At 33.0% G+C, this 20639-nt stretch overlaps 1 protein-coding gene and 1 long non-coding RNA gene across 17 annotated transcripts; both read right to left on the bottom strand.

The window, feature by feature from the left end:
- Nucleotides 1-673: 673 nt before the first annotated feature.
- Nucleotides 674-20525, bottom strand: LOC112772101 (terpene synthase 10). 16 transcript variants are annotated; one of them, XR_011876257.1, is made up of 18 exons: nucleotides 20340-20525; nucleotides 19735-20000; nucleotides 16079-16457; nucleotides 15249-15467; nucleotides 15014-15155; nucleotides 14283-14531; nucleotides 11802-11869; nucleotides 7177-7348; nucleotides 6911-7011; nucleotides 5407-5500; nucleotides 5204-5304; nucleotides 3646-3760; nucleotides 2354-2728; nucleotides 2012-2247; nucleotides 1715-1930; nucleotides 1524-1616; nucleotides 1347-1448; nucleotides 674-1238 (listed from the first exon to the last, which is right to left on the bottom strand). It is a non-coding gene; the product is annotated as a terpene synthase 10 (long non-coding RNA). The 16 variants fall into 16 exon arrangements; XR_011876255.1 differs by having other exon boundaries at nucleotides 3646-3774; nucleotides 6911-7348; XR_011876254.1 differs by having other exon boundaries at nucleotides 6911-7348.
- LOC140181355 (uncharacterized) lies at nucleotides 909-2515 on the bottom strand. The gene is made up of 6 exons (XM_072224898.1): nucleotides 2354-2515; nucleotides 2012-2224; nucleotides 1766-1930; nucleotides 1524-1616; nucleotides 1347-1448; nucleotides 909-1238 (listed from the first exon to the last, which is right to left on the bottom strand). The coding sequence occupies exons 1-6, from the start codon at nucleotides 2513-2515 to the stop codon at nucleotides 909-911; spliced, it is 1065 nt and encodes a 354-aa protein (XP_072080999.1).
- Nucleotides 20526-20639: the final 114 nt, after the last annotated feature.

The following is a 20639-nucleotide window of genomic DNA, read 5'->3' as shown; positions in this document are numbered from 1 at the left end:
TGACAAAGAATAATTATTTTTTTATATACATTATATAAATAATAATTTAAAAGAACATATATAAATGAATGATTGTGTGGTAATCACTACAAGGGAAACGGGAAATAGCGGCGGTTCCTGGAGTGATTTTCGGCGGTTTCAAACCGCCGCGAAATGGGATTCTAGCGGTTTATTAAGCGTCGCCTATTAGGGAGTGGTTATATGATTTTGCGGCGGTTCTCAGGAACCGCCAGCACAACCGCCGCAAAACCCAAGATTAGCGTCGCAATGTTTAGCGGCGGTTTAAAACCGCCGCGATTTGAAAATCTGTGATCGACACGAAATATTCGGCAGTTTGAAACCGCCGCTGTTTAATGGCCACGGTTTAAAGACTAATGCATTTACCGGCGGTTTTAAAACGTCGCGGTTTAACGGCCAATGTTTTTTGAAATGTAACTGGCGGTGGTTTAAAACCGCCGCTATCTCCTAACCTGAATTTTCAAATTTCTAACGGCTATTTCGCAACTGCCACTATTTTCCGGTTAAATGGCCGCAAAAATACTATTTTGTACACTGGTAATCCACGCCATTTTTTATTTCAATGTACATTTTTTTCATTTTTATAAATCGTTCTTAATATCAGTAAGTTAAATTATTTAAAATCTCGAAAAATAAATTGCAGGGTAAACGACAATAGCAAAACCATTAATTTAATCAATATAATTATCCGAATATCAACAAAGTGTACTCCTTACTAAGAGTTGCATAATCAACAAAATAAAAGTGTATATCTGAAAGAAGAAAAGGTTCCACAATCCTAAGATCTACTTTCTATTCTGTCCCTCCAACGCACTCATCCATGTGGCGACGTCTGTTGGCAGCTTCCTACCTTGCCCTTGAAGTAGACATAACAAAGCACTCTCCATTGCCTACATCCTGACCTTCCCAGCTGCTACTTCATCCTCCACTGCCTGTCTTTTGGTCTTCTCAGCTGCTACTTCATCCTCCACTGCCTTCCTTTTTAATTTCTCTGCTGCCAACTCTGATTGTAGTTCAAGCAGCACCCTTTGGGTCTCCTCCCTTTCAAAACCATTGCTCGGCTGATGGGAATTCATACCGAAGACTTGACTAGAAGTCGGCCCCAATCCCATGCCACGCACCTTACCCGGGCGCTCTTTTTCGAGAGCTTGAGCAAGCGAATCATTCTGGGATAACAGTCTAGAAGATTCATCGCCTTGATCAATAGCCTCATTTCTTTCCTACACACATAGATAAGCAATTAAGAGCATTTATTAGCTAGTCGCTAACCGCACAGACTTCCAATAAAATTTTAAAAACTAAAACATAGGATTGAACACATTACTTACTCCAATAGCGCGAGCCGCATCATGGATATAGGAGCCATTAGTTCTTTTGTGCGTTAAGAGATACAACTCTCCTCTACTAACTGTCCTCCCTTGTCGTTCTGACTGTACCAATAATGATGACAAAGTGAATAAGGTAGAGGAACAGATAGTTCAAAAACATTCCCAAAATTAGATTACCTCTTCTTCTCTGAGCCTTGCCAAGCTTTTCGATCCGCCGGTGTGGGTGTAAAGCTGCTTTGATCGATTCTCGGCATTTTTCTTACACTTCTCCTGTCATGCCATCAAATTAAGAGTTACTAGACACTAGTTCTAACGAACTAAATGAAGCATAAATGGACTTTGTCTATTATGAAACAAAACTATATTACCTGTGTCTCTTCGCTATTGCGATAATCGAGAAACTTTCTCTAATGGTCTGCAGTAATTCCATCTGGGCGGTTTTCAATATTTGCTGCAAGTGAAAGTTCGGGGTCATAGCAGTGATGGTATAATTTGTTCCTCGTTTCCTTCCAAGCCCTTCCTAGCATTTTGAATATTATATGCTTTATAATTCCTCTACTATCTTCTTCAAAATGGAACATTTCCTGCAACATTAAAATTAAGCTGTGAATAGTGTTCAAAGTATGAGTTTGGAATGGTACGAAGAAATAAAAATAACATTTTACCTTTACTATTTCATTATAGACCTTGTTTTTGGTGCGAACCTTTCTCCAGTCCCTCTCGCAGATTGGGAATTTGGTGTAGTCAGATCCTAGCAGTCCCATAACACCGCTCAGTAGACCTGCTTCATCCCCAACTGGTTGCAGTACACTGTTAAACCTGAGTACGACCTTTCTTTTGTTAGGTGGCTTCATAGCTTCCTTCACACTCAGTTTGACCTGTTTGATTGTGCCATCAGATTCTGTAAAACATATTAATTCTTAGTTAGCTACCATTGGAGTCAAGCTGCGAATACATCATAGAAAAATAGGGCAATGAAAAGTAGAATTAAATAAGTTCTCTTATACCAATTGTTTTAACATCCAAAATTCTGTGGTCTTGCGTCCCTTGCGCTTCTGAGCATCCTGTGCAGCAAAAAGGTTATCCACATGTTGGTCAAAAGAATCTACCTCATCTGCCTCTGGATCTACCTCTTCGGCGTCCGGCTCCGAGTTTTGAACATCATTCATGGAAGCCTGTGGAGCAGGCAGTGGTTCGGTTCGGGGCGGACGAAAGGGCCGTAAAGACGAGGATGTGGGGGCACTACTCCCACTGGGCGGCGGAATTGGGCAGCCCGCTCTCTACGAAGTTGAAGCCGCATGACCTCCTACTTGAGGCTACTGACATGCTGTGTCTACACGGGCTTTCTTCGTGAAGCGACCTACCCGAGGCATCTTTCCCAACTGCATTCGGATTAAAACGAAGTAATAACAATTAATATGTACATAATAATATAAATTAACATGCAAAAAGGACACCGGCATACCCCAGTTACATGAGTACATGAGTACATGAGTTGAGATACCATGTTAACAAAAAAAATCAAATATGTGGGGCATAAAAAAAATATTGATGTAGGCACAATTTCTCTATAATGCCTAGAATCAAATTATTAATTTATGTTAAATGTAATTATTCATGTTAAATATAATTATTTTATGTTAAATATAATTATTCAATTATTTATGTTAAATATAATTATTCATGTATCATTTTTATTAACCCGAATATAGCTTAGATAAAAAAATTAGTAAGCCGGAAATAGCGCAGTAATAACAATTAATATGTACATCATAATATAAATTATCATCTTTCCCAACTGCATTTGAAAAATACGAGAGTACATGAGTACATTAGTTAAGAGAGTATATTAACAAGGAAATCAAATATGTTAGGCATAAAAAAAAACATTGACGTAGTCACAATTTCTCTATAATGTCTAGAACCATAATAATATTCATTGGACGTTAATTTTAAGCTTGGGACTTATGAGTAGCATGTTTAACAAATTGAAAAAACATCATACTTAGTTATAATAGAACAGAGTTTTATAAAAATTGCAATCAATGAGTTGAAAATTGATGTTGGAGCTTGGAACTTTTGTAGGCCTACTTTAAATTTGGATAATCAAACATGAATTTATATGGACAATCAATTTAATAAAAAATTTGATAAGATTGCTAAGGGGTTCCATTCAGTCTAATGAATTTCTAGGAATCCTTAGATACTAAATGCAAACTAAACATATTATCGTTAATAGCATTGCCTAAGTTGGATGCTGTGAATATTGAAGGGAGGAACTAGGATTAATCGTGCTTACCTGCAGCGGGATGACTAGAGTGAGGGTGAGAGAGGAACCACCGGGGGATCGGGCAGTGAGAGAAGGGGCTCCAGGACGCTGGCAAATCGCAGAGACGGACGTGGAGGAGATGAACCTGGACGAAGCAAGCTACAATAAGGATTATTGGTATTAGGGAAAAATAAGGATTTAAGGGGCGGTGGCTTATCTAATTTAAAATTTAAGTTTGTGTTTTTTGGTTTTTTGTAATTTTTTTAAAAGTATTAGTAGATATTGAAAGAAAAATTACAATAAAAAATATATACTTAACGAATATATTAGTTTATTATGCATATATTTATAAACAAATATTTATGTTAATTTTATTAACTGATTTTATATTTTTATATAAAATATAAAAATAGTTGAATGAAAATATGTTTTCGTACATCTGTGTTGAATATTTTTTTTTGGTAATGTTTTTAAAAGTATTATAGGTTATTAAAACTAAAAATTACAAAAAACATAAACTTACCTCCCATATTATTTTGTTAAGTATATATTAATTTTTAAGAAGTATTTGAGACTATTTTGGTTTTTTATTTTATTCAAAATTAATTTATCTAACATTTTAAAAAGAGAGTAATTTGTCAAAAAAGATTTTATTCAAGACTAATTTATACATATAAATATTGTTAGGTACCAATTTAAATATTATTCTATTTAAAGTTATTAATTATTAATATAGGTGGAATTAGTTTGAAATATAACTTGAACCAAACTCGAAAGAAAGAAAAAAGAATGGAATTGTAGAACTCAATCTCTTGTTTCCTAACTACAGGATACACTTGTCTTAATAAAGCTACATGCATAACTCAATCATTTCACTATAAAATTCTTATGATATACACTCAAAAGGATAGAAAATTTACTTTAAAATAAACTGCAAATCACTATCTTACCTTAAAAAAAATATAAAATTTACATACATTATTTGCCAAACTCTGTGCTCTTTTAATATTTTAATTTTCTCTACTTCATATATTATTATTATTTCATTTTTGTTTATTCAGTGAGATGAAGGAGGCAGACATACCGTTGTTTATATTGATTCAATCAAAACGTTTATCAAAATTAAAAAATATAATGTTAATGATATAATTATTCTGTTGTCTTTTTCTACAAGTTTAAAATTTTAGAAAAAATAATTTTATGACATGTGATATCAAAATTCTATATCTAAGAGGTCTAGAATTTGATCACTGGTAAATTTCAAAGTGAAAAAAAATAAAATTAGATAAAAAATAAAATAAGATAAAAAATAAAATAAAAAATAAACTTATGCACGCAAAACTTAAAATAAATCTAATGTTAGATATATAGTAATTTGAGATTAATCTCTTCCAAATTCATTACTACTTCATCAAATTCAACAAGCAAAGGAAAAATCACAAATAGTCACTTTGTTCAATTGAGTCCTAATATTTCGTGAGATAACTCAGACTAATAATAAAGAGTTGAGTCAACAGATATCATTCTCCTCTGGAGTTTTATTGAGGTCAAAGGTTATGATGGAAGGTTGGTGTCCTTTAGAGACAACCTTATCAGAACTATCTGGCGCAACGTCTTCTTCGAGCATTGAATCTTGAACTACCTCGCCAGTCTCTTCCGAAACTTCTTGAGTCTTTTCCTGAGACAAACCTAACAGATACACCGTAAGCAAACAAGTTATTAGAAGTCACAAATTTTACAAAAAACAAAGCACAAAATAGCGCCATGTTATAAACTGCTGGTTTGGCTTACGTTCCCATAGTTTCGTAAGACCTCTTTCTATAAGAGTGAATTCCTCCCGAGATGCCGTTTCAAGTTCAACTTGCAGACTATTCTGATATCATGCCTGCACAAGTTTAATGAGGTTGTAGCTGATAAGGTGCAGTAGTTGGTAGTTAAAAGTCATCAACAACACTAACCAAAGGCAATTACTATATACTTCAGCAAGTACATACAGTCATCAACAACACTAACCAAATTACGAGGCTGCCAGTAAGTACATACAGTCAACAAGGGCTAGAATCCAACCCGTTACAAAGGGATCTTTTTTCTTCTCACCTTTGATTATTTCTTTAAAGTTGCTGTAGTTAACTCAAACTTTAAGAAGAAAGACTCTAAAATTAACATAATTAACTCTAATAGTTAAAATTGAATCTTGTAAAATCAAGAAACTCGCATCAATTCTGAGATACTACTAGTGCTATATATGCTAATTTAAGAAAATTAATAAGAAGTAAATTATTTAAGAATTGTTTGATATATAATTATTCGTATTTTTTTTCTATTAATTAAATTTTTTATAATAAGTAATTTTATAATATGGTATCAAAATTTATAAAATATCTAATAAATTTTAGGACTTGTTAAAATTCAAAAAGATAAAAAGAAAGTAATGAAATGCAAATATGAAATATGTTCCTCCATTTCTTTCTTTCTTTCTTTAAATAATATCACTGAAACTCATACTTAGGAGCGTCCAAGGAAAGGACATGGTATACTACTAGAGTGGTGATTTCTTAGTCGTCACATCAAATCAAATGATGAACTAATTAATTAGTCCTTTGAAACTAACTAACAATTTCTAAAATACAAGAGAACCTCAATCTGTGAGGTCAAATTAGATTAACTAAACACTAAACAAACAAAAGTTTCTTAACGCGAATAAACAATCACAAAATAATTGTACCTAACAAGTATCAAACATGCTTAGTAAGCAATCATAAAGTCATCACAATTAAATGGGAAAATGATGGGAGGGAAGATGGTAAACACCTCCCCCTCGTAAGTAACGTACTGCCTCTTCCATTCTTTAATTGGAAGAAGAAACAACAAACAAAAACATAAACCTGAAAACAAGGCACACCCATAATCACGTAGACAGCATGTTCAAAAGTTTGAGAATTTTTTTCTTAGAGAAAAATAAATATACTTATCAACATACCAAAATGCCTAAACAATTATTATTGTTATTTTACAAACTATAGGATTTTAGGATTGAGTTAATTAGATGCACCCAATTATGAGTTGTTGTTAATAATCAATAATATGATGATGTAACCAGCATCCCCAACAGAGTCACAAGTCTTCATCCCATTTCATTCACAACCCCATTCTTCTTCCTAACTCATCGGACAAAATTATTATAATCCCACTCACACTCTTTGCTTTTCTTCTCATTCACTTACTCCCTTATTATTATTTTTATTTATTTTCCTTAAATCATACAATCACTAGTTAAAAATATTAAAAACGGTACCTGCACCTCCTCCAGTATTTGTTGCGAAAGGTACGGTTCGTGCTAGTGACGAACCCGAAGCCAAATTTCTTGCGGTACTTTGTTAAGTATTGAAGCAACCCCTGCAATGTCCATTTTTTCAAATATGTTAGCCCCTTTCGAAAGTGCCTTTTAATTAAAGATAATAAAACATCTAGATTTGCTATGGCAGGTAGAAATAAAGCCAAGCAGCCTTTATACGAGCAGACACATCCCCACGCGCAATAGTAATAGCATCAGATGAGTGCCTGTGTGCTGAGAATGTGTCCAGCCATGAATGAATGGGCGATTTGTTGAACCATAGGTCTCTTGTGAATGACCTTGAGTGCTCCAGTGAAGAGAACAGGGAGGCCTCAATCATCGCCTTGCAAAACAAGACGCTAGAGGCACAAAGAAAGAGGTCCCTCTCTTCCAATTTCCCTGGCAAAAAAGATAATGTCAGTCAATATATAGTGTCAATTACAATCTAGTAACATCTTACTTGATTAAATAAATTGAGCAATACATATGTTTAAAAAATCACATTCTCCAGGTAAATTAATTGTAAATAAATAGGAATATACATCAGGTGTATCCAAGTTCTAAGAATCTATTATATGCTAGTTGCTAATTAATATTTATGCAATCTTATAACCCTCAACAGTGATATACACTATAAAAATAGCACAAATGTCCAGAATTAGTATCTGAAGACATCTATATATAGGCAACCTCGTCGCAATTATCGATGGCATCAGTGGTTGGTTCCTCCAAATCGTCGTCCCGTCTCAATGACAAACCTTCGATGTCAAACTCAAACATGTCCCTTGGGTTCACATGGATTACCACACTCCATTCTTTATCAGCTTCATCCTCGACATAGTATACTAGGTGAGCCTCAGATGCAAGAATGTACGGTTCATCATCTTCTCGACCACCGGTATGAATTGGATGAGAGAAGTTAACCACTGTGTGTCCCAAAGAGTCTTGTTTTATACCTCTGCCAGATGTGGTGTTTGCCCAGATACATCTAAACAAGACAACTATGAATTGACCACTGTAATTTAACTCAATGATGTCCACTAGTTTTCCGTAATACGAGACGCTACCAACAGCAACATTACTATCGTGCTTGCTTGCGTAACTCCTAGTGTCAGAAGTGACATACACCCCACTATTTTGGGTTTTCACCCCTTCCTCTCTCGAGAGGGTTCTGAACTTAAATCCATTTATGTTATAAGATGTATATCGGCTAACTTGAACATTGGGCCCACATGCAAGCCACTGCAATTAGTTCGGGTGCATGCTGCTTCCCAATGTAACCTGGCAGTGAACAAATTGAATATTCATTATCTTGGGATACGAATAATATGACACCATTATTAATATGTATATGTATAAATGATACCACAATTCACCTTACGCTTGAACCAATAGGAAAATTCTCTGTGCACAACACTGTCTATGTTTTGTTGTGACCTTGTCCTACTTCGTAACTTTCTCTTTGTGATCACCCTAAACTCACTAGAAACGTCACAAAAATTTCATGTCAGGTTCTCCAACTATAGAAAATCATACGAAGTAGATACTTTCAAATGCACTTACTCAATATATTTTTCCACGGCCAGGCAATTGACCAATACGTGACGGTAAGCTTGTAATTTTTCAGCTGGTGTGAGGGTGTAAAAAGAAGCAGCCCCGATCGCCTTTCCAACCTCTGGGAACATGGTTGCACTCTCATCAGGCATGACTTCACGCGGTCGATCGTCAACACGGAATGATCGATTAATCCTACTATCGATATTATCTAAGTACCTTGAATAGAATACGAGAATCTCCTCGGATAAGTATCCCTCTGCAATTGAGCCCTCTGGTTGTGATCTGTTACCCACGTACTGCTTGAGACGGCATAGGTACCTTTGGGAATATAACACGTGTCATAAGAACTAATTAAGGGAAAAATTGATAATTCTGTTTGATAATTACCGTTCAATTGGGTACATCCACCGATAATACACTGGGCCACCGAGACGCACCTCCTCGACCAGATGCACTGTCAAGTGAACCATCACTGTGAAGAAAGAAGGAGGGAAAATTGTCTCCATGTGACACAGAGTATGAACCACGTGATTCTGAAGGAGAGGAAGTTGTTGAGGGTCTATGGATTTGCTGCATAATCAACGAAAAAAGGATGACAAATCCGTCAGGACAGAAGACACTTGGAGAGGCAATGCATTCCTTAATGCGATTGGAAGTAGATATTCCATTAGAATGTGATAGTCATGGCTTTTCAGCCCCAACAACTTGCGCTGTCGTAAATCCACACAGCGGAAAATGTTGCTAGCGTATCCATCTGGAAAGACTACGTTCATTATGGTGAATACTATGTTGTCGCACACATTCTTCTCTATGTGCATGACATCAAGGTTGTGACGCAATTCATTGTTCTCCCAATATGGCAGCTCAAAGAATATACTCCTCTTTTTCCAAGGAGTCTCGTTTTGCATGGGAGTTTGCTGTCCGCGTGTCCTTTTCCCCGTAACCGATTGCACCTTGCCAAATTGGACATGCACACCCTCTAACTGCCGGATAATGTCTCTACCAGAGATTCTAATAGGCGGACCTCTATCCTCTATCTTTCCATCAAAGGAGTACCGGTCTTTTCTGTATTTGTGGTCATGATTCAGAAAGCAACGATGACCCATGAAACACCATTTCTGGCTGTGTGTAAGGCGGTTAGCTTCAGCATCCAAATTGCATGCAGGACAGGCTCTCCCACCGTACGTGTTCCACCCAGATAAGTTTTCCAAGCCTAGAAAATCACTGATTGTCCACATCAACGCAGCATGCATCTTGAAGGTTTTTTTCTCAACTGCATCATAAGTTTCAACACCCCTCCATAATTGCTTCAACTCATTGATCAATGGCTCTAGGTACACATCTATGTCATTTCCAGGCATTTTAGGACCAGCAATAATCATAGAGAGGATAAACGAAGTGGGTTTCATGCAGATCCAGGGCGGCATGTTATACGGGATAAGAACCACTGGCCAAATTGAGTACTTCGAGCTCATGTTCCCAAAAGGGTTAAAGCCATCGCTAGCTAATGCTAGGCGAACACTATGCAGATCACGAGAGAAGTCGGGATATCGTACGTCAAATGACTTCCATGCCTTGGCGTCCCTTGGATGGCTATACATACCATCAGAGTTAGGACCTCTCTTATGCCACAGCATGTCAACGGCTGTCTTACTAGACATATATAACCTCTGCAATCGTGGAATAAGGGAGAAGTAACGAAGAATCTTCGCTGCTTGTGGTTTGCCGTTCTTCTTGACAACCATCTTGATCCTCACCCTAGAGTTCTTCTTAGTCTTATGCTTCCATCTCGATGTCCCACACTGCTTGCATTTGGTCAGCTCTTGGTCGTTGCCCTGGTATAGCATGCAGTCATTTGGACATGCATCTATCTTCTTGTACGCGAGACCGAGTTTTCTTATGAATTTTTTGGCATCGTGCACAGTGGATGGAATCCAGGCATGCACAAAGGCGTCTGCGAGAAACTCCAATATCATTCCGAAGGCCTTATCGCTCACTCCGCACATGGACTTAATGTGATAGAGCCTCACCAAGAAAGACAACTTAGAGAACTTTGAACATCCTGGGTATAACTCCTGCTCCCTGTCTTCAAGTAGGTCATGAAAGTTGCGGGTCTCTCGACTAGGTTCATTGTATAAGTAAGGCAACTCATCAATAGCGCCGCCGTCAGGTTCATTCTCCGAGTCTTCTTCGAGATCGGGAAGTCCTGAGAAGTTGAATGCATCGTGGACCATATCAAGCATGGGGGCATTGAAATGTTGTTCAGATTGATCTTCTTGTCCGTCACAAGAGCGCTCGACCCCGCGACTCTCACCGTGATGGATCTAAAATGTGTAAGTAGACGGGAAAGGACTGATCACCAAGTGATCAAACGCATCCTCTCTATTTTGTAAGAGGCAGAAGCCACACTTCGGACATGAATAACGTATCATCTCATCAAATGATGCATTGGCAAATGCAAAATCTAGGAATCTGGTCAAACCGTTCCTATATTCTGCACCAACCCGTGACTTTGAAATCCAACTCTTATCGATATCTAGTTTAATGAAAAAATTGGAACGACAACAAATCGTAAAATAAAGTCAGACCACGAGGAAAAAGTAAATAATTAACACTTGATATAGAATGGGAGAATAACTCCTAAACCGAATAATAAAACACACATTTACTAGCATCCAGGATAATACACAGCTAACAGAAAAATAAAAAAAATTGCTTACTCATTGAATAATTTTGCACTTTCATAAAAAGATTACTGGAAGAAAGAAACTCTGGGTCCAATGCCAAATATTTGAAATGAAAAATAAAATTTCTTCCTTAAAAAAGAACAAGAAAAAAGAGGAATATTATATTAATATGAGAAATAATAAAATGAAGAAATTAATCTAGTATTACAATATAATGTATTAGTTAAATTAAAAATAAATCGATTTAACATTTAATAATTAATATACTTGTAATTAATAATGCTTTATTAATTAAGAAAGTAATTTAAGTGAGGGTTAATCAACATTGAATTTGTAATTTTCATCATGTATGAGTCCCACTATCTTGATCGACTTCACCGACTTCCTCAATCTAAAAGAACTTAATCCACCAGATTTACTGACGTAGTTAAGATATTTTGGATTTAGTTACAATAACACTAGAAAGCTACCATGTATAAGGATGGCATTTCACTTGTATTTTTACCAATTTCTCATACTTGCAAATTTTCTTGTTTTTATATCACGTATGGTTCTCATCACAGTAAAGTTGATTATAGGAAAGGTGAAATAGTAATTTTAAAGCTTACGGTGTACAATAACTTTATCAGGAAGTTTCTTCACAAACTGCTCTGCAGCATATCTCCAATCTGCAGCACTGAAATACCAAGCGCAATTCAACACATAAAGCTTGAATAAAGTGTGCAGGACCACTTTAAACTTTAAATTTGCACATAAAGCTTCTAATTTTGTAGTAACTAGCTATATATATATATATATATATATATATATATATATATATATATATATATATATATATATATATATATATATATATGGTTAATATCTTCCCATAACATTATATGATGGAAGTGTCATATGTGATCACATACATGTGAAAGTAACTATAAATATATTTATTCTTGTGTAGCCAAAAATAACCATAAAGATGCAATTGGATTGTGACAGATGCAGAACAATGGAAAACAAAACTCTTTGTTTCATTGTTTCCCTTGAAAATGAAAAAAGAAAAATAAGGGAGATTCATATCATCAGAAAATAAACAAATGCCCACATTATGAGAAATCAACAAAAATCACATTAACCTAGAAATTAGATTTTTGAGTATCAATGAACATGAACATTTAACCACATTAAACATCTGATCAAAAAATAATTGTTATAGCTAATTTTGACCAGTTTTATAGGTGCAAGTCATTAGCAAAGACTGGAGTCTGGCTAATACTAAACTAATCATTGGCCTTTGAAACAGAAAAATAAAATACAATAAATTAAGAAAACGGCTTAATGCACATCACTAAGTCAGAGGTACAGTTTTTGGGTTATACAAATTCCATTAACTTGTTATCAATTGTTCTAATAATAGAAAAGAAGATAAAATCTTTTGCAGTAATATACAAGTCACTTTCACTTGGTCTACCATGAAGACAAGAAAAGCCAAAAATTCACAAAATGCTTTATCATCTCTTCATTTTAAATAAAATACATAAACATCATAATTCTCAGAAAAATCCAAATTATTACATATGGTTCTAAAAATCACTAACACAAAACAAAATAGTAAATTGGTACCAAATCAAGAAGAAAATGATTAAAGTGGACCAATTTGAATTACAATCTCACTAATGAGTCAATCACTAAAAATATCACTAATGAGTCAATCACTAAGAATATAACGTCTCATATAACTCCATGCTCATCAAAATAATGAAGACAGGGCATCTTCCTCAGTGTCAATTGAACCTTTCAATGTTATTATTTCAGTCTTAAGTAACGAAATACCATATTCATCCCTACCAAGTTCAATCATCAAGTCATAACCTAACACCTAAAATCAACCATAGAAGGAGTGACGTATATAGAGAACAGTTACTTGGGTAAACATTATATTCATAAAAGTTGTAATCAAAGAGCTGCAACTTTCCAGCTTAGTTCAATGAAGCTAAATCCCCAAATGTGTTCATGTCAGTTTATTTATTTATTTCTGAACTGCTGGCTGCATTTTTCAATTAACCATAATATTAGCCAATGGGTAACACACTTGAAAAAACAGAATGCCCCCCCCCCCTTTTTCCTCAAAGAAAAAAAATCACATCTTTGGACACATCAACCAGCCAAAATTATCAAATGGAACTGCAAACCATAAGTACAAGATTACAAGAAACAACTACAACCAAGCCTTTTCTCAATAAATGGGGTAGGATTACCAAGTGTAATCGTTGCAATGATTGCGGGATGAAAAGGGTGTACATGGGCTCCGTCATTTTCACTGGTGAGCCCTCACTCCCACAAGCAAAGAAAAACTTCCAATGTATATCACCCAAGAGATTAAACAGACGCATTACACAATCATTGTACAATTCCAAAAGAAGACATTACAGCTATGGAGAAAGATGAAAACAAAAACATTTTCCATTCTGCTCGACAACTTTCCAATTTAAGCTAAAGTAAATCATTCAATCCATCAAAAAACAAAGTACAGCCACCACTCCAGCAAGAAAACCGAAAACAGAGCTATTTTCGGAAGGTTCATACTTTGAATAGAGGAGCAAACTTGGAACACAGAAACACAAAAATGGCAGATATTCTTGCTTACTAAAAGTGGATTCTACTTAATTTAGTCAACCACACAGTCCCACAGGAAGTACATTAGTTTAATCCAAATTGAAAGTGCAAAACTGGATTCCAATATGAAATTGCACTAAACACAAACATATCAAAACTTAGGGGTTCAGAAATTGGGAAAAGAAAATCAAATCTGCGGCGCTCTGGAAAAAGGGCTGGTATTTTACCGCAGGTAACACCCGGTTCCCTTGTAGTGTAAAATATTTTAAATTATTAATGAATTACATTAAACTTCTAAAATAAATCTTAAAAAATTTCAAAATCAAAAAAGTTTAACAAGTAAAACAGAAGATAATGTTGTTTTTTTAAGAAATAATTATTCTTTTGTTCCAATGAATAATCATCTTTAATAATTAAGGAGAAAAGAAGAAGAGAATATATAAGTTGTAACATGTCACTAGAAGTATATATTTTTGTTTTCGTACCTTATATGTACCAAGGTCATTAACAAGGCGGCAAAATGTTGATGTAAGACGAATTATGTTGGGATATTCTTTTAAGGAATCCAATTGCTCCATTTTTAATACATGTGGAATTGTGAACTAAGCATGAAGAAAAATAACATGGGAGCCTGAAGATCTCCAACCATTCTCCAAGTACTCTTCAAGAGTTGGTATATAACCACTATGGTACCACTTTGCCTCAACAAAATATGCCTTACATAAATCTGTCCACTGAAAAAAATTAAAAGCGGAAAAAAATTGCAAAAGTGAGTTCAAAATGATATTAAGTAGATTTTTAATTAAGAACCTGCAAAAGAAGTTATGTATGTCATAATTATTTATTGAGCTTTTTTCTTCATTTAATAGATTTAGAATTAAGAAATTTCACCATATAAATAAATTGTATAAATTTTAACAAAACTTGAAAGTAATTTGCTATTTCATCATAAAACTTCATTTTGATTGAGGATTTAAAATATTGGGTTACAATCCTATTGATAATGTTCAAATTTTATGAAATTATTACATATGCCTAATAATAGTTAAGATAATATAGGCGATTCAACAATTGGAATAATTAAAAAAGTTATTCAATTTGTAAAAAAGTTTGCATGACATGCATGACTTATTACATCTTTTGTTAACGATAATATATATATATATATATATGCCAACAAAGGTAATTATTGTGCAAAAATTAAATAATTACTTACCGATTTTCTAAGAAAAGGAACAATATAAACTTCATTATGTTGTAGGCTTTCGAAAGCTACTTCATTAACAAAGTTATTGAGTGCAAGGAAGCAAATTTTCATGTAGTATGGAAGATTGTCCATACCAAAACTTAGATCCCATCTAGAATTCATGAACGAAAATTTATGAATTAATAAAAAGTTTGTATAAGATAAATAAATATCATATAGCAATAATAACAATAATAATGCTTACTTTTCAATAGCTTTGGTAAATAGCTCTAAATCTTCTAAAATGCCAAAAGTCTCATACATATCATCTATTGTATTTATGAAGCAATTGACCTTTGTTATAGTTCTTCTAAAAAAACCAAATTCTGGATTAAAATTTATTCCCACGGTCCAAAAGAAGTTTTCCATCAACCTATCTCTTGCAAAATTTAACTTCTGTGCTAAGTAGGTTTTTTTCCACCACCTAATTAAGATACAATAAAAACTAATTAGGGTTAGTACACAATATCATATACCAATTGTTAAACTAATTTCAAATAATGATCATAATTTATACTTGAGAAATAATAAAATTAAGAAAAAATATAAATCGATCTCTGACTTTTCGGTCTGCAGACATTTAAGTCCCTGAAAATTTAAAAACACATTTAAGTCCCCGACCTCTTCAAAATCTGGACATATTGATTTTTAAGTTTAATTTTTCCAATTTTAAAAACTTTTTCACGTGTGCATCCGTATCAACTAGGTCAGTACAACGGGAATCACGTTTGATTTTTTCATTAAGTCTGACAGACCCAAGTGAACATGAGATCTAGAGATCAATGTCTAGATTTTAAAAACGTCAGCTACTTAAATATATTTTTAAATCTTCAAAAATTTAAATGTCTGCGAATCAAAAGGTCAAGGACCTATTTATCCCTTTTTCAATTAAGAAAAAATGATAAATTGATCTCTAATTTTTAAAATTTTATATATGATAACAAATAATAACAATTTTAAAAAATATATAATAATAGAAATATAAATAAAATAGTATTCATGTGTTTTTCTAAATTCATGATGTCTTGTTATTACCTTGACATATCCTTCAACTCTTCTTGGTGAATGCTTTGAACAATGTTGAAATCCAATTTAGCAAACTGAAGAAATGTAGGATTCAAATTGTGACTTTTTTCATATGTGTTGATGAACCAATGGGCCTCCCATCTTGTCACCCTCCAATGTAATGGATACTCCAATGAATGATTGATTAAGAGGGATATGTAGCTACCATCATTTCTTTTTACATATTCTTTGAGAATTTTTGAACTATATTTTTTTGCCTCATCTAATATAGTTTCTTCTTCTACTAAATGAAATGAGGCTTCATATAGTGACAAAATTCCCTCAATGCCAATTGAAGATTGATGTTCGTCGAAATTGTTTGTTTCTTTGAGAAAGAAATCAAACACATCTACAACAATAAAAAGAAAAAGTAATTTAATTAAGGTTAATACTTATATAGTTACATACTTGCTTTTAAATATCTTTTGTATATTTTTTTTTGGTGACTAATATCTTTTGTATATGTACAGTCGTAATTGGATTTCATAAAGTTAAAACTAAAAGAAAATTATATATAGCCGATGTGCGGCAACACGTATAAGCCATAATTTTGTGGACCACAAATTAATTACACTGGTACTACTTAATATAAAAATATTATGTATATATTAAAAGTTAATTACTAAATTAATTATTTTATATTTATATATAAATATATGTATTATTTAATCTATTTTTAATATATTTTATATTTTAATATATATTTTATATAAATGACCCATTTGGTATTTTTTTTTTCGCATAAACTTGTACAACTATGTATGCTATTGCAAAGAACTTGCTCTATTTACACTTATTCTTTTACCTGTTTTACTAATAAACCAACTTTTCTTTAACTAATAATTAATCAATAAAGTAATAAATGAGAAGAATAAGAGAGGAAAAAATTTTTAAAAAATATATTGTTAATTATTCTCCGAAAACAATTCATTTCCAATCTCTAGATTTTTTGTTACCATTTATATTTAAAGATTTATGCATGCCCTTTTAATTTAAAAATATTAAAAATTTTGAGGAAAAATGTGGTAGTTTAAAAGGGAAATGTGTCAATTTTTGAAAAAATTGATAACTATACAGAAAAATGTGAGGAAGATATTGTGAAAAAATAGATAAAAGATAGAAGTGAGAAAAAAAAAAAGAAAAACAGAAAAGGATAAACTATTACTTATATTCCACCAAATGTTATTAGGAGTATATACTATATAGTAATCTTGTCTCAAACTATTTTTCATTCTATTGGTGTCCCAAACGTTTTATTTGAATCACTCAATATTAGCCCATCATTAACATAATTAAAAATTACTAATAAAGTGTGACATATATAATAAATAAATGTTTCATGTAAGAAACTCCTATAAATTTCATGTAAGAAACTCCTACATATTACCATTTGTTAACAAGAGTTGAACTTTATATATTTTAGTGAAAAATCTTTGATGCGATGTAAAATGATGATTTAGAAAGTGAAAGTTGCAATGTTTACCACAAGTAAAACAATTACTTACTTATTATATTTAATATTACATAATTATTTTAATAATATTTAAAAATATAAAACAAAATAAATAATAACTAAAAAATATAAAATGAGATAATCTTAACATGTTTTAGACTGATTTCTAATTTGTTATTGTCTCCATGATCCTTTATTATATATAGTTGATGAACAGTCACATCACACGTCTATTATTCCCTATCCAATAGGTATGGTAAAAATTTCCGGCAGGACGAATACTCGCAGGAATTTACCCGCAGGAACAAGTATGGAGAGCTGTTTTCTACTTGCGGGGATGAGATCCCGTATAATAAACGGGGCGGGAGGAGGGTAGAGGTCTCCGCCCCGTAGAGACCCGTTTAATCCGTTTATATGAAAAGACCAAAATACTCCCAATATATATATATAATATATATGACTCATTGAAGAAGAACCCTAGCAGTCAAAAATTCAAAGCTCCAGTGTTTCAGCTTCACTGCTTCAGAGAGTCTCCTCTCCTCTCCTCTCCTCTCCTCGTCAAACCCTCAGCCTCTCCTCTCTCGAACACTGCCGACCGCCACCTCCCACGTCCTCAGTGGCTTAGTCGCTCACCGCACCGTCAGTCCGTCATGCTCCTACCCCCTCCCGAGCTCACCATCAGTCCGTCATGATCAGCGTCAAGCTCACCTCGTCTTATTCTCCACGTCGCATCGTCCCCAGTCGTCGTCTTCTCCTCGTCGCTCACTGCAGCAGGGAGTGTGTTTTCGCGTCGATGCATCTTCGTGTCAAAGCCTCTTCGCGTCGAAGCCTCGCCGCGTCTTCTCATCGTCTGCCACCTCCTATCCCTCACTGCCAAAATCCTCCCCTCTCACTCTCGAGGTCACTGGTCATCAAGGCAGCAGCGTCGAGTCAGAGTCTCTTCGTGTTTTGTCATCTTCACGTCATGGCCTCCTCGCTATCAGAGTTTGTTCGTCGTCCAGCAAAATTGTCAGCTTCTTCGCGTCAGAGTCTCTTTAAAGTAATTTTGATAATGTTAGCTCTAATTTATATTTCTGATTCTAATTATTGTGATTTTGATTATGTTCTGATTGCTGTGGTACTGATTATGTTAATTATTTGGTCTAATTTTGATTCTGTTAATCCTAATTTATATTTTTGATTCTGATTGTTGTGATACTAATTATGTTAATTATTTGCTGTAATTTTGATTCTGTTACCTCTAATTATATTTTTTATTGCTGTTATTTTTTATTATATTTCTCAATTTTTTTTTTATTTTTTCAAATTTTTTTCTTTTTTTTTTTTTTTAAATTTATGGATAGCGGATATCAAGTCCGCGTTATCCGTCGAGGGAATGGGGCAGGGACGGGACAGGTAATGGAGGTGGGGACCCACGGGCCGTTGCCATCCTTACTATCCAACAATAGTTTTGTACTTTTGTGGATCACAAATTAACATTTGTACTAACTACTTGCCATGCTGCTTTTTTTTTTTTTTTTTTCCTCGGTGCATAAGTACAAGTGTACAACTATACATGCCATCACTATTATTGCAAAGAACTTGCTATATATTATTCACTTATTTTATTATATTTTTATTAATAAAAATATTTTTTTTAAATATTAAAATCATTTTTTATTAATATTAATCAATATTTTAGACTAATATCTTATTTTTATACTATTAAAATTTATTATTTAAAATTTAAAATTTAAAATTAGTCAAATATTAATAAAAATAAATAAATTTTATTAGTTATATCGTTACTCTTTTCTTTAACCAACAATATTCAGTGAACAAAGTAATAAATAAGTAAAAATTAGGGAAAAAAGAAATTTTTTTGAAGAAAATATTATTGATTATTGAAAAGAAATTAATTTCCAATCTTTTTCCTTTTATTATTTAGATCCGCATATTTATGGCATGTCCTCTAATTTAAAATTATTAAAACTTTTGATAAAAAGGTGTGAAAAAATATTTTTAAATATTTATTTTAACAACCAGCAATAACTATAAAAAATACTTATATATATATATATATTTGAAAAAATGAATAAACATAAAAAATGCTCTACTAAATATATTTTTTTAGTGATTCTAAAAAATGTTCATGTTTAAAAAGGGAACCAGATTATAAGGGTTTAATGAAAACCTGCAGATATATCATATCCGTGCTGTCTAAGATCCTGAATTCAAGTGCTGTAGCATACAAAGTCTTCTTTGTGTTGAACGTTTCCATGTTGTAAATAACTAAATATTATCCAAGATGCTCTTTATTTCATCTTTAAAATGATAAGCTACTGCAAGTCTCTGTAAAATATCAATCAGCTCAAGTTGATGAACATGATATTTCACTCTGCAAAGCATCATTCTTACTTCTTCCTTTAACACTTCCCTTTTCTTTATGTATGATTCTTCCTGCATTAAATTTGCAATAATAATTAAGAGATAATAAAAGAATTAATTCAAATAATTTAAAATTATTTTATTTAATATTTATTAATTATTATTAAAATAATTATGTAATTTTATATATAATAAATATATAATTATAAATATTATATACATAAAAATATAAATATTAAGTAAAACAAAAATAATTTTAATTATTATCTTTCTAATATTATCGTTTTATTTTGTACAATGCATTATCCTTAAGAAATAAAGGAACTGTCCAACAAAGTATATAAACATTTATTGAATCTATTTATAATTGCATGATTGGATATATTCATCATCATCATCATCATACTACACCTTATATTCACTTCTCAGTGATTGAATATATTCATACTTCCAAATAGAAGGTTGCAAATCTCCAAATCCTCGTTCAGCAGCCATTGACGGATATAAAAGACTAAGACCTCGCTACTTTGAAAGCTATTTTTGGCTTTATGTGAAGTTTGTTTTTCTGTGAACACACAATGACACAATGTAATAATGAATCCTAGCCTTTATATAGATTTCCAAGAGCATTAGTCCATAGATGTTATTTTTCTTTATAAATTTAAAAGATACAATATATCTAATTTTAGTAAGAAATAAACGTAATTCATA

This window comes from Arachis hypogaea, chromosome 18, assembly GCF_003086295.3.
Source record: "Arachis hypogaea cultivar Tifrunner chromosome 18, arahy.Tifrunner.gnm2.J5K5, whole genome shotgun sequence".
NCBI classification, from domain to species: domain Eukaryota; kingdom Viridiplantae; phylum Streptophyta; class Magnoliopsida; order Fabales; family Fabaceae; genus Arachis; species Arachis hypogaea.
Note: the sequence above shows the minus strand (reverse complement) of the source record. Positions and strands in the feature narration are given on the sequence as shown.

Bases quoted from the DNA above. Each gene is read 5' to 3' on its own strand.
- LOC140181355 (XM_072224898.1), bottom strand. From the start codon at position 2,515: ATGAATGATGTTCAAAACTCGGAGCCGGACGCCGAAGAGGTAGATCCA. The intron at 1,449-1,523 runs GTAATCTAATTT...TTATTGGTACAG, and splicing joins CAAGGCTCAGAGAAGAAGAG to TCAGAACGACAAGGGAGGAC. The intron at 1,239-1,346 runs GTAAGTAATGTG...CTATGTGTGTAG, and splicing joins ATGCGGCTCGCGCTATTGGA to GAAAGAAATGAGGCTATTGA.